Source organism: Haliaeetus albicilla, chromosome W (genome assembly GCF_947461875.1).
Source record: "Haliaeetus albicilla chromosome W, bHalAlb1.1, whole genome shotgun sequence".
In the NCBI taxonomy this organism is placed as follows: domain Eukaryota; kingdom Metazoa; phylum Chordata; class Aves; order Accipitriformes; family Accipitridae; genus Haliaeetus; species Haliaeetus albicilla.
Window position 1 is genome coordinate 32750859 of NC_091515.1, and position 15557 is coordinate 32766415.

The window sequence follows — 15557 nt, forward strand, 5'->3', positions numbered from 1 at the left end:
TTGGTATTTTGAATGGTGTCTGGCAAACAATTACGATCTCGTATCATCTACTGTCACACCCGCTCCTGAAATTTGCTCAAGAAATACCATTTGGTCAGAAATATTTAAGCCAGCCAGAACCTGTGAAAGGCCCCACTGTCTTTACAGATGGTTCTGGAAAAAACAGGTAAAGCAGCAGTAGTATGGTATGAAAACAACAACTGGAACAGCAATGTAGTATATCAAAATGGTTCTCCACAAGTAGTAGAGCTGCGTGCACATGGCACGTTGAAGCGGCTGCTTCAAAAAACAAAAAGGGGGAATGATTGGGGAGCCACCACAGGCATGTTTAGATAAAGCAGTTTATGTTCTTAACTCTCTCCGTTATGGGGATAATTCTTCCCTACCTCCTCTTTCTCAACACTTCTCTCTTTTCAACACAGAATTTACAAAAGGGTATCAAAGTACATGTTAAAGATTTAGTTAACTGGTCAGTGGAATGGACCATGTGAGCTATTAACCTGGGGGCGAGGTTATGCTTGTGTTTCCACAGATGCAGGCCCACAATGGACTCCCGCTCGATTTGTGCGACCGTCATCATCTGGAACATCCCAGAGGGTGCGGCAATATAAATACCACCTCAACCAAAAACTAAGTGTAGGTCACCTTGGCCAATATGACAGGTCAAGATTTTCTGTGCATTGCAACTGCATCACAAAGCCCATGAACCAATAGACAGGATGGCTATGACTCGTGCAGCGCGCCTGGCCAGCGAGCGCATGTGTCATAGGTTGCAACTGAGGCGGACTTTTGGCACCCGCTGGCCACGTGTGCTGAAATCCGTTCCTCTGCAAATGTATAAATACCAGGATTTTCCGAAGAGCATCGGGCTGGTGTACGGCAAGGCCATCGTTGCCTCCGTGGGGACGCCCACGCAAAGCTGGCACCTACCGATTGCTGGGCTGAGTTCGCGGAGCAAGACAGCACAAGAATCTACAGATGGTTCATCTACCTCACAGTCCTCGGATGGACGTAGTCATGGATACCGCCGCAAACCAAAGAACAAGCAATCCCTTTTTCATAGGTTTAACAGGGGGTCCCACTGACATCAACAAAGTTTAAGAACTTATTGATGGAGACCCCTGTGCAGCAGGTCATGGACTCAATGGATGGGAATGCCTGGTTTCCACGGATCGGGCATTCACCCTCATTGCCACCCCAGGAATCACAAACTCTGGGGTCCCTGAATACAGACTGGTGTAGTATTATCTGATTTACTGCTAGACTTTGATAGTGTCAGACATGCTACGCTACAAAATAGAGCTGTAATTGATTTCTTGCTTTTAGCACAAGGACATGGTTGTGATGAGTTTGAAGGGATGTGTTGTATGAATTTATCCGATCACTCAGAATCCATTTTCAGTAGTATTCAACAATTAAAGAAGGGAGTCAAGAAGCTGACAGAAAGTGATGAATTAGATTGGCTGACGAAGATGTTCGAGGGTTGGGGATTGTCTGGATGGTTGATATCTCTGCTCAAGACTGTGGGGGTAGTGATCTTGGTTGTGATAACTATGCTCCTGATGTTGCCCTGTCTTTTCAGCCTTCTGCAAAGGGCCCTGCAGAGGGCAGCCGGGACAATATTTTTAGCACAAATACAAAAAGGGGGGATTGTCAGGGGATGCAACGAGTCTACGGAATTCCTGACAGTTCGAGAACAGCGCGACCTTGAGCAGCTTGTAGTATATCCTTGAAGAGTCTGGAAAGATCTGAGAAGACCAGTACAAAAACAAGATAGTGATAAGAAGAACCGTCCTAACGAACTCACCATTCATGAATTGTTAGTTACTAACCAAACCAATCATATACTAACACATACTCTAAAGAAGGGTATAAAAAGCTGTGTTAGAACAATAAAGTAGCCATTTTGCATGATCTATTACTTGTCGTGTCCGTCTCTACTGCGACAGGACTAATCTAGAGGAAGACTGGATCAAAAGGGTGTAGCTAGGTCTTGCAGTCATCACCTCTGCCATCACAGGCACTGCCCCTCTCCCACTGGCTGAAGTCTCTTACTCCCACCACTCTCACTGGAAGCTGCTTCAGGATTTTGCTCCCGTGCTGTCAAATTTCCAGCCTCCACCTGTTTACAGCCAGTTAATCTCAATCTGTTGTTAGCCAAATACCTTTCTTCAGAACCTGTTCATTTCTCTGACATCTGCTTCCATGGCAGGGGCTCGGCCATGTGCTGTGCCGGCACAGGCAGTGAAGGGGGCCGTGCAAAGACCTCAGTGGGAGGAGGCGCAGAGCCCAGAGAACCTTGGGGGTTTGAGGAGCACCCTGGCATCCATGGGCAGCCTCTGCACACTCTGGGAACCAGGGCAGGGACACTCACCACTGACACATGCTCCAGCAGCTCCAGGTAGCCATCAGTGCACTCCTTGCCGAAGTGCAGCACCCGCTGCCGCATGTCCCTGCTCACCTCTGGGTGGTAGGTGGCTTCCTGAAACCCAGTGTCCTGGTTTCAGCTGGGATAGAGTTAATTGTCTTCCTAGTAGCTGGTACAGTGCTATGTTTTGAGTTCAGTATGTGAAGAATGTTGATAACACTGATGTTTTCAGTTGTTGCTCAGTAGTGTTTAGACTATAGTCAAGGATTTTTTCAGCTTCTCATGCCCAGCCAGGGCACCTGACCCAAACTGGCCAACAGTGTATTCCACACCATGTGACGTCCCATCTAGTTTAGGAACTGGGAAGTGGGGGGCAGGGATTTGCCGCTCGGGGACTAGCTGGGTGTCGGTCGGCGGGTGGTGAGCAATTGCCCTGCGCATCATTTGTACGTTCCAATCCTTTTATTACTACTGTTGTCATTTTATTAGTGTTATCATTATCATTATTAGTTTCTTCTTTTCTGTTCTATTAAATCGTTCTTATCTCAACCCAGGAGTTTTACTTCTTTTCCTGATTTTCTCCCCCATCCCACTGGATGGGGGGGAGTGAGTGAGCGGCTGCGTGGTGCTTAGTTGCTGGCTGGGGTTAAACCACGACACCCAGAGACAGTGAACCCCAATTCACATCCAGGCACCTCCCCTGCAGGGCGCACGCTGCCCCTCACAAACCCATGCTAGACCCACAGCCCCTGCTGATCCCCGCCGTACCTTGCAGGCGCACAGCATATCTGCAATGGCACAGCGGCTCAGGTTCGCCATAGCAATGACGTCCTCCTGCTGACACGAGTTGCCAGCGGCCACCGCTTTGGCTGCAGCCACCATGATGCCTTTCGTCATACAGATGAAGTCCTCCGGAGTGGAGACCTTGACGGGAGGCACGGGGGAGGAGAAGACCTGCGAGGTGAGAGGCGGCAGTGAGGCGTGGGGGCAGCCAGTGGGCAGGATGGCAGCCGCGCCATCGTGACTGTACTCACTGCCAGCTCTTGGCGCATGTGCTCTATTGTGGCCTCCAGTGCCTGCGTCCCCTTCGTGGCCTCATCCTCGATGGCCTTCACCGTCTTCAGCAAGGAAGTGACGTTTGTCACCATCACCTGTGGAAGGGAGAAGAACACCAGGTGAAGCCCCACACAAGCTCTGGGCTGCTGCTGGCACCTGTCCTTCCCTCGTGGTTTGGTCCAAAACTGCCCCATCCCCATACTCTACTCACACCACCTCATCTTGTTCTCCCATCAATGTCTCCTCTGCATATTGTGCTCCACCTTTTAGGTGCCCCTTCCTCCCCCCTTGCCCTGACTGACTCCCAGTTGTCCTCCTGCCCCCAGGCAGGCAGAGAAGCCCCCCTGCTCTTTCTCCAGCCCCCTGCCCCATCCCCTCCTTCCCATCACATCCAGTTCAGACCTTGGCAGAGTTCTTCAGCTGGTAGACAGCAGGGTCATCCCCAGCTTTGCCAGCAGCTGCCTTGGTGGCACTGATCAGGTCCCCAAGTGCCTTGGCCACATCCTTCACAGCATTGATCAGGACCACCTGGAGGAGAACAAGACCAGGGCAACAGCTTGGCTATGGTTACACTCAGGCTGGGGCTAGTGTGGCCCAGCAGTGGGAAATTTGGACACCCCAGGGCACACAGTATACACGGAGTCCAGCTCAGCCAGCACCAGCCAAAGCCCAGCCAGCCCTCTCCACAACACGCAGAGTCCAGCCCAGAACACCACACAACACCTTCAACCCTCAGCCCCTTCAAGCAAACTATGAGCAGCCTCTGTTCAACCCCACACACCCCATCCCACCTGAGTCTCCGGGTCTTCAGATCCCAGGCTGGCAGCACCCAGCTTCACCACCTCTGCTAGGTGGGTGATTGTGGACACAGAGGACTGGGCAGCCTGGGCTAGCTTCTCCTGGCTGGCTGTGGCATTCTGCACCAGCACCTTGGTGTCCTCCACCAGCACCTTGGCTGTCTTCAAGATGCCCTCCCTAGGGAGAAGAAGGGAGTCAGAGAGGACACAGCCCTCCACACACACATGCTCCTTGGGGTGTAGAGAGACTCTAGACCCTGCCTTCTGTACATACAAGCTGGAGGGGAAACAGCCAGTGTGACCTGAACTTGCAGCTCCTCCTTGGGGCTGGTCCACAGCTCAGAAAGATGAGAGACTGCAGGACATAGCCTACCCCCTATCTCTGTCTGAGCAGAGGCTGGGCGAGGCACCCAGGTACCTGTGGTCAGCGAAGGTCTCAGAGTTCTCCCGATTGAGGGTTCCTGCCGTGGCAAACATGATGGTGGTGTCGAGGTCAGCAATGATGCCAGAAACAGTGCTGGCTGCTGTGATGCAGGCTTGTGTCCCGCGGTTCCCAGCCTGCAGGGCTGCCAGCACATGAGACACCTGCAGGGTACGAGCAGGGTGACTGGGGAAGCATAGCAGGTTCAGGCAACCTCCACTGCACACCTCCTCCGATACCTCCCCAGGATGGAGCTGCTTCACACCAAGGAGGGGAATTGGGAACCATGTGGTCTGGACACCCCTTCTTAGCTTCCACATTTTTACCTTGTACCTATCGTGTTTGGGGGTCCAGGAGATATTGGACTCTGCTAGTTTCCAAATAAATAAAGTTTGCACAATGGGCATCAGAACATCGCAGCTCATTCCTTCTTTAACTGCTCAACTCAATTTCTGTACTTGGGCAAGCACTCATAGGAGAACATGTTTCCTGATGGAAAGCAATCTTGGAAAGGAAGGACCTTGCAGGAGGCCCTGAGTATGCAGACATGTGCCAGGCACTATGAACAAGTGTTTGTTTTGCTTTTGTAACCTTGCTTATAAGCATTGCTGCTCTACTCTTATCAACTAGAGTTTTTTAGCCATATTTTTGTCTGTTATTCAGAAGTGTGCTCTTTAGATTGACTGACGGACAGGATGCTTTCCACCATGCCAGCAAAAAGTACAGGAGAGATCAATCACCCAGCATGAGCTGCAGGCTGGCTAGAGACGCATCAAATGCTACACCCACCACTGCAAGAGCTGATTTGGAGGACCTTGGGCTGCCACCAGTATGTAGATCAGTCTTCCCTGGCAGGACATCATCGGCATGTCAGCAGGCAGCACCTGGATGTCGCACTCACCCATCACAGCACCAGCTGCTGTTACAAGTACCTGGAGAGAGGGATCCATCCTCCACCCCATCAGCTGAATCAGGCCAGGGCAAGCGTGGCTGAGAGAGCTGACAGAGCCCAACAGGACCAGGGGAGGACCCAGTGCAGTGAATCCAAGGGCACGTGGCTCAATCCAGCATCCCTCCCCACCTCGCCATGCCACTGCACCTCTCTCCAGGCCGCTCACCTTCTCAGAAACCTTGCGTGCACTCTCTATCAGCTCCTTCTTGGTGTAGGCATCGCTGGGGCTGCACTGCAGGGCTCCAGCTTTAGTGACCAGGGCAGCACAGCTGTGACCCAGCTCCTGCACCCGGCGCTTGATGCGGGAGCCAATCTGGAGGGGAACACATGCATGAGAGAGCCAGCAGGGAACTAAGCCCTGCATCCGTGATACCCAGTGGGAAATGCCAGCCACCCCCACCCAGCTCCTCTCTCCCAATCCTCCCAGCTCAGGAGGAGGAAAAAGGAAACATGGCTTTGCTTTGCATTTCCACACTGTGTTGCAAGGGAGGTCTGAATGCTGCCTGCCCCCAGCTCCAACATGAGGTTCAAGTGCCCCCGTCCTCTGCTCTCATGCCCCAGCAAAACCTGCTCTGCCCCGTAGTACACCCCACGCTCGCACCTCTTCGTTCTCGGCAGCGAGTGCAGCCAGCTTGGCCTCTTGCGCCAGCTGCCTGTAGTCGTTGGTGAGCTGGTTGGCCAGTATGCCCAGCTCATCTGGGTTGGTTGTGGATTTGGTGACCTACCGATGGAAGAAGAGCAGGAGGTGGAGGGGCCCTACGCTGGGACAGGCAAGCAAAAGCAAGGAGGGTGGTGACCCTGCCTGGGTGGCAGGCACCACTTTCTGTGGCGACAGGCTTGCTTGCACTCACCATCTCCTGCACAGTCACTGTGATGGCCTTGGCCATCTTTACCATCGTGGTCTGGTAGTCCACAAAGGTCCCCTCTGGCTCACCCATTGGCCAATCGTCCAGCTGCAAGAGACCATCAGGAGAGTCTGGCTCCAGCCCCAGCCCAGAGACCTTGTAGGGTTTGACTGACTCTTCCTCTCCTCCATCCCCAGCCCTGGCCGAGTCCTCTCCGTGCTCCCCTCACCTGGTTGATGGCCTGGGTGATAGAGTCCACCATGCCCCCCACAACACCCGCAGCGCTGGCTGCCTCGTTCAGGGTGGTGGTCAGGTCCTCCACCGCTTCCTTCATCATCTGCATGGCCTCCTCCAGAGCCTCCTGGGTGTGGGCAGCTTGCTGCAAGGATGAGTCAGAGCGAGAGAAAGCAGGCAGCAGCTCCCCTCCCACCGAGGATGCCACACACTTACGGCAGTCCCAGCCAGATTTCTGTGTCTGGCGTACACGTGTGCGGCACAGGGCCAAGCCTCTCATGTGGCACCCATGCGCGAAGGGGAGCATGCTGTCGACATGTGCCCCTCCTGCTCACCTTCAGGTTCCCACCGGCCTCCTTGGCCGTATATAGCATCTGCAGGGCAGACTCAGCCAGCGTTTTGGTCTGGTCCAGGAGGTTCATCTGCTGCTGGTGGTTGGGTGTTTTGGAGGCAGTGCCAATAGCTGCTATAATGAGCGGCTCAAAGTACTGAGCCATCTGGGACACCTAGGGAAGAGCAGCGCCAGCAGCTTCCAGCCCCGGCTGCCTTGCACCTCTTCTCCCGCCACAAGATCCTCCACATGCACCGAGCGCCTCATCAGCAGCTTCCCATCCCCATCCCCGCGTTACCTTGTGCCCCAGCTGCGAGGCCTCAGCTCGTGCCGCGCTGGCCACAGGTTCGATCAGGTTGCTGATCTCCTGAACAGCCGTGATCATCTGGTTGTGCAAAGCCTGTCGCAAAGAGAGAGCATTGCATAAGGCTGCAGTGGGGCCGGGGTCACTGCGCATTGCTGGGAGCCAGGGGGAAGGACACCCACCCCAGTTGAACTTGCAGCAGTGTCCCCAACCCACCTCCTGGGAGATATCTTCTCGGGGGGGCAGCTGCTGGCTGATGGCAGCAAGGGAGGCCTGGTCCACCTCCCGCATGCATCTGTTCAGCGCCTCGATGGCTTCATCACTCTCCCGCTGTCCCGGAGCTTTGTCCCTGCGTGACAGATGGATCAGCCTGGTGCTGGCAGGCACTATGCCACCCCTTCGCCCCTGGTCTCAGCTGGTGCTGGTGAGGGGCAGGACCCCTTCTCCTGGGCCGGGAGCAACCCGGTGTCAGAGCCCAGGCACGCTGGCATGCGTCCCCATCAACCTGTGCCAGGGCTGGAGGAGCAGCTCCCATACAGGATGAGGGATGGCATCTTCCATCCCATCCCTTGCCTCCCCCCGGCAGTGGCTGAGAAGATGAGCCAAAACGTCCCTGGGGATGCTCACTTGGAGTAAGCCTGAGCAGGGGTACCCACCAGTGGGGACAGGGCCATGGCCAAGCGGACAGGACTTGCCTCACCTCATGCTGGTGATCAGCTTCTTGATGGAGTCTGAGATGGTGCGAGAGTGGCTGGCCAGCACTGACCACTGCGGTGGGTCCTTGGGGTTGACAGCCAGAGAGCAGGCAGTCTGGATGAGGCCAGCAGAGCTCTCCAGCATGGTCTTGGCTGAAGAGACGATGGGCTCCATGGCTCTGTGCCCCTGCATGGGGAGACGATGGGCTGGTGATGCACACAAGGGACTGTGCGTGGGAAGTTACCCCCTCCCTCTCCCATGACCCTCACACTGGAGCAGCCCCTCAAAGCCCAAGGCTTGCTGCCACCCCCCCAAGCTCCAGCCCCACACTGAAGCCCCATACCAAGCTCAGGGGAAGGCACAGCTCCTCCCCACCCTTCAGCAGCACCTGTCACAGCCAGGCCATCCCCTCCCTGCCCCTGCAGCATCCTACCTCTGGGCTAATCTGGGCAGGAACAGTGGCAAACTCTGGGTTGGAGGCAAAGGCTGTCAGGTTATCCACGGCCTCTATGAGAGGGGCGGTGGCAACACAGCACTGCTCCCAGTTCTCTTTGTTGAACGCGACGTCCAGGGCCTAGCGTGGAGAAACCAGGACAGTTATCCAGCCGCCACCATGCCCCAAATCCCATCCCCACCACGGCGCCCCAGCAGGGAGACTGCACCTTGATGGTCTTCACTAGGTTGGCTGTGCTGTTGGCCACCTCCTTGGCTGACTGGACGAACTGGCGCTTGGCCACAGGGTTGGTGGTGCGGGAGGAGGCCAGGCAGCACGTGTTGCACAGGGCTGAGGTGTGCTTTGCTACAATGGTGGCTGCTGACAGCACCTGCGGGGAAGAGCAGGGTGAAGCAGGACCCACTGCGTCTCCCCATCCCCACAGCTCTCCCTTCCCGCCAGCCCCATATGGGGCACCAGTGACCACAGAGTCCCCTCTTGGGACCCAAGAAGGATTGTTAAGGTCCTGCACACCCATACAGCCCCCCCATCTGGATTGTCACTGTTGCCAGCTAGTTCCCAGTACAGCTGATGGGGCCTGATGAGACACTACCCGTAATTTTGGCCAACTCTTAGGACACAGTTCTTCCTGCTAGCCTCACACTCCCTTTTGTGCAAGAAAATGCCCATAACGGTGCCCCACCTCATGCTCACCTGGGACTGGGTGCAGGCAGGGTCCACCAAGTTCTGGCAGGCCATCTGGATGGCTTGGTTAGCTCTAGCAAACTGAGTGGGGTCTACCAAGCCCTGCTGTCCAGCCTGGCTGTTGGGGTCTGAGACCCCCACAAGGTAGGCAGCCTGGGAGCACGAGAGAGGCAGTGAGAGCTTGCGTGCAGTGGGGAGGCTCAGAGCAGGCATGGGCTGGGGAGGAGGCTAGCAGCACCATCCCATGGAGCCAGGCTTAGAGGGGCAGGGGAGGGGTGCGTACGGCAACTATGCACCAGGTGTAATGCTCAGGGCTGGGACCAAGTGCGTCTCACCTGGGCAGCTGCCTCCGTCAGCCCACAGAGAGCTTTGGAGGTGGCACTGATAGACTTGCCGAACTTGGGCAGTTTGCTGTTCTTGGTGTTCTGGGAGATGCCAGCCATGGACTCGCCCAGCACCTGCAGGACACACCACGCACCAGTTAGAGACTACCTCCCACTCCCACAGTGCTCCCAGGCTCAGAGCTCATTGTGCTTCATCAACGGAGGAGGAACCACCTTTCCTTTTGTCCCCACATCCTTCCCAAATCTCCCCATCCTTCCCCAAACCTCCACCCCCAGCTCAGGGCTCACCCTGGAGTTCTCCATGACACTGTCGAGGCAGTTGAAGTAGGGCATGTCATTGACGATCTGGGTGGGGCTCTCCAACAGCTCCTTCACTGTCTGCAAGGACATGTGTCCTGGGTTCAGCTGGGATAGAGTTAATTTTTACAGGAACCTGGGAGGTGGGGGGGCATAGCCGGGGCAGCTGACCTGAACTATTCCATACCATGTGACATCATGCTCAGTATATAAATGGGGAGCGGGCTGGAGGGTGCTCTCTCAGCTTTCGGTGGGGGAAGTGGTGGAGCGTCGGGTTCCGGGTGGTGAGCAGTTGCACTGTGCATCACTCGTTTTGTATATTCTTTCATTAGTACCGTTGTTGTTGTTGTAACTTCTCTTTTTTTTTTTTTTTTGTTGTCCCAGTAAACTGCCCTTATCTCAACCCTCGAGGTTCCGGTTTTTTGGGTTTTTTTTTCCTTTTCTTTCCTCCGTCTCCTCCCTATCCCACCGGAGGGGGGCGGGAGGAGTGAGCGAGCGGCTTCGTGGTCCTTTGTTACCGGCTGGGCTGAAACCACGACAACATGGCTGTCACATCCAGGGGAAGGGTCCACGCCCTCCCACTTGCATCTCCTCTTCACTCCCTCCCACCCCTCGTAGTGGGGCGCAGCTGACCCCTCCTCACCATCTCAGCACCCAGCCATCTCAGCCCCTCCACTGCCTTGGAAAGATGTGGCTTCTCACCTCCAGCTCCCGCAGGGCATTGTCACACTCCTGGCCCGGCGCCTGCTGGGTGCACATGGTGATCAGCTGGTTAATGCTGTTGGTCATATCCCTTGTAGCGTTCGCTGCATATCAAGGTGCCACGATTAGATCACTGGTCGGCCCGGACCAGGGAAAGAGACAGATAACACACACAGTGTGAGCGCCAACTTCCGCCTTTTATTGCGCAGTTAATTCCTTTTATACTAACAAGGGTAGGCGGGATTACAGATACATCATAAGGCTGCGACTAACCCTCTTAACTTTCTGTGACATCGCGAGATCTTCCGAACGCCGAACCCTACAATCCCTGCCGGGAGCAATGGAGAGAGACCCACGGATCAACGCCGGCTCCGTCACCCAGCCCCACTGCTACAGCAAACAGCTCATGGGGAGTGGTTCCTCCTACCATGCCGCTGCCGCCAGCTGATTCTTGAGGTTGAGGGCTGCGGGGTCATCAGAGAGCGCCTTTGCAGCCAGCAGCAGCTTACTGGAGGACATAGAGATGCTCTTCAGGTTCGACACCACCTGTGCCTGGTCTTCCTTATTCTGCAAGGAGCCAAGAAGAGTTACCTGCAACAGGTTTCCAAGCTCCACACTAACCCTGGGTCTTCTCTGGTGGTTTCCAAGCTGAGCCCTTCATCCAACTCATCCACCAACAGCAAGGATATGGCAGCAACACTCGCTGAACCAACCCAAGCCACTTTCCCCCTGCTGCTGCAGTTTTGCACAGCCCCAGACCCCCATCTCATCAGCTGCGTTGGTCACAGCCACCCTAACCGCTGCTGCCTGGCCACCCTGCCTGCAGTCAGCTGCCTTCCCAGGCACCCCAAACCTCTCACCATACCCAGGATCCCCCAACGGGTATTTGCTCTCACCAGGGACTGGCTGGCCATCTCCACTCCCGCCTGCAGGAACTCATTGAAGTCCTGCCCAAATTTGCCGGAAGATGTGGCCAGGTCTTGAGGGGTGCCACGTGATGCCTGCACCAGCTCGTTGGCAGACTGGTTGAGCCCCACAGCCGCCCTGTTCAGCTGGCTCTGCACCTCCTGGAAGCTATTGGTGCTGGGAAGGAACTGAAGGCAGGGAGAGGGGTTAGGAGAGGTGGCGAAGAGGATGGAGATGGAGAATGAAGATCTGGCACCTGCTTGGGGACACGCTAGAGAGGAACCCAGCACGGACAGACTGGCTTGCATCCCTACAAGGCTTCCCCCCTTCCCCTCCCACCCCAGCTCAGCTCACCGAATCCACAAGCAGCCTCTTGCTGGCCTCTCCCACCATGCAGATGGCAGCGTCCATGTCCCGCTGTCCTGGCAGACAGTTGACGCAGCGACTCAGGGCCTGCAACACCGCCTTGGCCACCTGCGGAGAAGCAAAGAGTGGTCACTGTCCCCCAGCCAGCCCCATGCCCTTCCCATGAGCTGGCGGGGGGCACCAGGGCTCCCCCACCTGGGCCAGGTGCTGCTGGCTCTCTGGGTCACCAGGCTTGGCCACCGCTTTCCACGCCTCCTCGATGAGGTTGTTGGCTTTATCCATGATGTAGCCAGTGCACTCCAGCATGGCATTCCGCACCTGCAGGTCGGGGGTGCTGGCTGCCACACTGCGGGCAGCCTGGCCAAGCGAGCACAGGGCCTGGGCCACCTCTCGGGAAGCAATCCCTGGGGGGGTGGAGAGGTCAGTCGCTACCAGCACAGCCCCCTCCCCTCTCCCAGCCCCGGCACAGAGACCAGTACCCATGTAGTTCTCGTTGCCCTGAGCCACCTCTCCCAGGAGGTGAGCGATGGCAGAGCTGACAGCTTTTGTGCTGTTCCCCAGGTCCTGGGTACACTTCTCCATCTGCAGGGGGGATGAGTGGGGACATGCTAGTGGACTGCACCTCCAGCCTGGTGGCTCCCACACCACCCTTCCCCACGCCCTCACCGTCTCTCCCGGCAGAGGCTTGAGCTTGCTGTCGCAGGCAGCTGCCTTAGCTTCCTGCAAGCTTCCAGGCTCTGCACGAGACCCAGCGCGGAGTCTATCTCCAGGGGTCCACACGCCTCCTGAGCCTGCGACAAGGGAAAAGGGAAGGTGAGTGGGGTAACCGCCGAGCCCACCCTGCCACAGCAGAGACTGTGACCTGACACTGGGCTGTCCTCATTGCCCCACCGTCCCCACTCTGCTCTGCGTAGCCGGGATTCTGCCACACGACAGGACCCAGCCTCTCACCTTCTGGGTGGCTGTGCGGAGCTTGGCCAGAGCCGTGGCCAAGTTCTTGGCGCACTGGCTGAGCTGCATCGCGGAGGCTTGGTCTGTGATGGTGGGGACTGTGGCCTTGGCTGCAGCTACCATCTTCCCACCAGGCTGCCAGGCCAAAAGAAAAAGCCGTGAGAAGGGGACAAACATGCAGCATCTCTCTGCTGCCCACGTGCAGTAGGTTTCCCAGTATCTTAGGAGGGCCAGGCACGGTATGAAAGCTGTAACACCTGTGCCAGAGCTGGCACAGGAGGCTCTGGGCAGTGCAGATACCTGCAGGAAGTTCTGGCTGGCAACAATGAGAGCCAGCTGGGTGCTGGGGCTGTCCATCTGGGACCGGCTTCCTCGTATGCCCTGCACCAGCATTGGGATCTGCTCTGCCACCGCCTGCCAGAGAGGAGGGTCATTGGAGAGGCTTAGCTGGGAGGAGACGGCCCTCTCCACGGATCTAATTCAGGACCAGTGACCAGAAGACTGGCTCCTGGGGGAGCTACATGAGGACCCCAAGGTCTGCCTGCCCGCTGAGGCCAAGCACAGAGCCCTGGCATGGCTGACGGGAGAAGGGACAGAGACAGGTGGCACAGGAGATGCCAGGATCTGGCCTGGGCCCTTACCTTGCAGCTCTGTACTAGCTGCTGCTGCACAGCAGGGTTCTTGTTGGAGGAGGCAGTGTGCTGCGTGGCAGCGATGGTCTAGGTTGCGGAGGCAGCAGCTTGCTTGGTTGCGTGCTGGTGGGGGGCAGCACGAGTTAGCACCAGTGGCAGAGCAGCCTACCCCGGAGCCTTCCTGCCATGCACCAGGGCCCAGCTCCCCCTAAGCTGCTTCTCCCATGTTTCCACCTGCGACAACGGAGCATCCCCAGCACCCTTGATGCCTGGCATCCCAAAGCAACACGGTGCGCACAAGGGAAAGAAAGGGAGCAGTGGGGAGGTCTCTGTAGGATGCAGCATGGACACTGTACATGAAGAGGACTTTATCCCTCCAGAAAGCTCAAAGACGGGGACTCCCAGCCAGGTCTCATTTGCTGACCACGTCTGCTCGCCCTCCACAGCCCCTTGCCCAGCGTCTCACCTCCAGCTTGTGCACAAGCTTCTTCTTGATGGCATTCTGGGCTGTAGCATTGGTTGCCGTGCGGAGCCTCTCTGCCGCCTTGCGCAGCCGCTGCTGCTGCTCCTCGCTGTCTGGGTGGGCTGCGGCTCCCTGGAGAAAGCAGGAACCCCATCACACCTTGCAGGGGCCACCGGGTCCCTTGTCCTCCTGACAGCAGCGACTGTACTCTGGCCTGATGCTGGGGAACACCCCCCAGGCAGCCCAGCTGCTTACGGTGCTGGGGATATACCTAAAGCCTCTCCTAGAGAGCTCAGCAGCAGGAGATCTAACAGCTACTCTGCTACTACCCACAGCTTCAGGAGGAGCCCCACTCCATCGCACAGGTCCTTGGCTCAGTGCAGGACCTTACTCTGGGAACTGCTCCCCAACCCAGAGGCTGCTCGTCCCCTCTGCAGCACCGAGCCAATGGCATCAGATGGGGGCCAGAGCCAGCACCTATCCTCCTGCACGCCACGAACCTTCGCAGCTTCCACCATCTTGGTGGTGGCATCAGCCAGGATCTTGGCTGTGCTCAGCAGCTTGCGTAAGTTCTCCAGGTCAGTCTCTCCCTCCGTGTCGGCTTTGATGGTGTTGACAAGGTCAGAGGTGGCCTGGGCCAGAATACGAGCCTGACGCACCATTTCCCCTGGGAAAGAAAGGAAGGGTGGCCTGTTAGCAAGTCCCATGGGCTTCCCGATACCTCCCCACCCATCATGCTCTACCCCGGGTGCCATCAGCTGCTCTCACCCGCGTCACCCATGGAGCTGAATATGTTCTCGGTGATGTTGAGGATGGTGTCGGTGGCCTGGTCATAGCGCCCGATGGGCTGCCTGCCCATGGCGTACTGCTTGATATGCTGCAGCAGGTCGTTCAGGGCCTGGGTGACGGTTGTGGCTGCCACCCCCACCTGCTTCAGGAGCTGGTCATTGCTGGTGGCCACCTTAGAGGCCTCTACACAGCCTTCTGCCGACTTGGCCACCAACTTGCCAGCCTCGATCAGCTGCTCCTGGCAGACTGGGGAGCTGATTGTGGGAGCCACTACCTGGAGGGGAGGAGAAAAGGCTGGGAGGCAAGTGTGGTGTGTTCCTTGTAGGAGCTCTGCAGGGACAACTGTCCCCAACTTCTGCTCCTCCAAAAAGGATATTCAGCGTTGGGGGGTGGCAAACACCCGAGGCAGCCCATGCTTCTGGTTCCAGACCCCTAACATCCCACCTGAGGACATGTAGTCCTGGCACACCTACAACCCCACTGGCTAGAGCCACCACCACCCAGGTGATGCTTGCAGTGATGCCGAGACAAGGGTTAACATCACTTACCTTGGTGCAGGCCACCAGCTGGGAGGTAGAGAGGGCACACTGGGTGGCTGCAGTGATCACTTGGATCTGCAGCACCGAGTCCTCCATTTTCTGAGCCACGTTCTTGGCTTTGAGCACCAGCGTGGCGGTAGCACTGGCCACCGCCTTCACCAGCTGCATGAGCACATCCTGGGGGGAGACTGAGAGGGTCAGCATGGGAGCAGCAGTGGGAGCACCAGCAGCAGGGGGGGGTCTTTCATCCACTCCAGCCCAGCACTGAACACCTGGAGTGGCTGGCAACACCTCAAACCCATCCCTACTGCGTGTGACGGCCAGCAGTGAGGTTGTAACCTGGCTTTGAGCCTGCACTGTGGCACCTCCTTGCGCCAGGACGCTGCCATGACCACCGCCCAGAGCAGCTCGGGCAACACTCAGCAT

At 56.9% G+C, this 15557-nt stretch overlaps 1 protein-coding gene across 1 annotated transcript in view; it reads right to left on the minus strand.

Moving 5' to 3' along the window:
- Positions 1-2117: 2117 nt before the first annotated feature.
- Positions 2118-15557, minus strand: part of LOC104318944 (talin-1-like) — a 30708-nt gene continuing 17268 nt past the window's right edge. Inside the window, 34 exon segments of the mRNA XM_069775329.1 lie at positions 2118-2482; positions 3137-3322; positions 3403-3519; positions 3827-3952; positions 4216-4399; positions 4640-4806; positions 5761-5907; positions 6196-6315; positions 6446-6547; positions 6669-6818; positions 7009-7179; positions 7303-7404; positions 7525-7657; positions 8009-8190; positions 8438-8578; positions 8667-8828; positions 9152-9295; positions 9478-9600; positions 9775-9864; positions 10486-10576; positions 10913-11052; positions 11382-11579; positions 11746-11865; positions 11953-12161; positions 12237-12339; positions 12424-12485; positions 12488-12548; positions 12709-12843; positions 13009-13122; positions 13350-13463; positions 13807-13935; positions 14304-14470; positions 14572-14866; positions 15141-15308. Coding sequence (XP_069631430.1) covers positions 2183-2482; positions 3137-3322; positions 3403-3519; positions 3827-3952; positions 4216-4399; positions 4640-4806; positions 5761-5907; positions 6196-6315; positions 6446-6547; positions 6669-6818; positions 7009-7179; positions 7303-7404; positions 7525-7657; positions 8009-8190; positions 8438-8578; positions 8667-8828; positions 9152-9295; positions 9478-9600; positions 9775-9864; positions 10486-10576; positions 10913-11052; positions 11382-11579; positions 11746-11865; positions 11953-12161; positions 12237-12339; positions 12424-12485; positions 12488-12548; positions 12709-12843; positions 13009-13122; positions 13350-13463; positions 13807-13935; positions 14304-14470; positions 14572-14866; positions 15141-15308 — 4953 coding nt within the window. The 3' untranslated portion in view covers positions 2118-2182.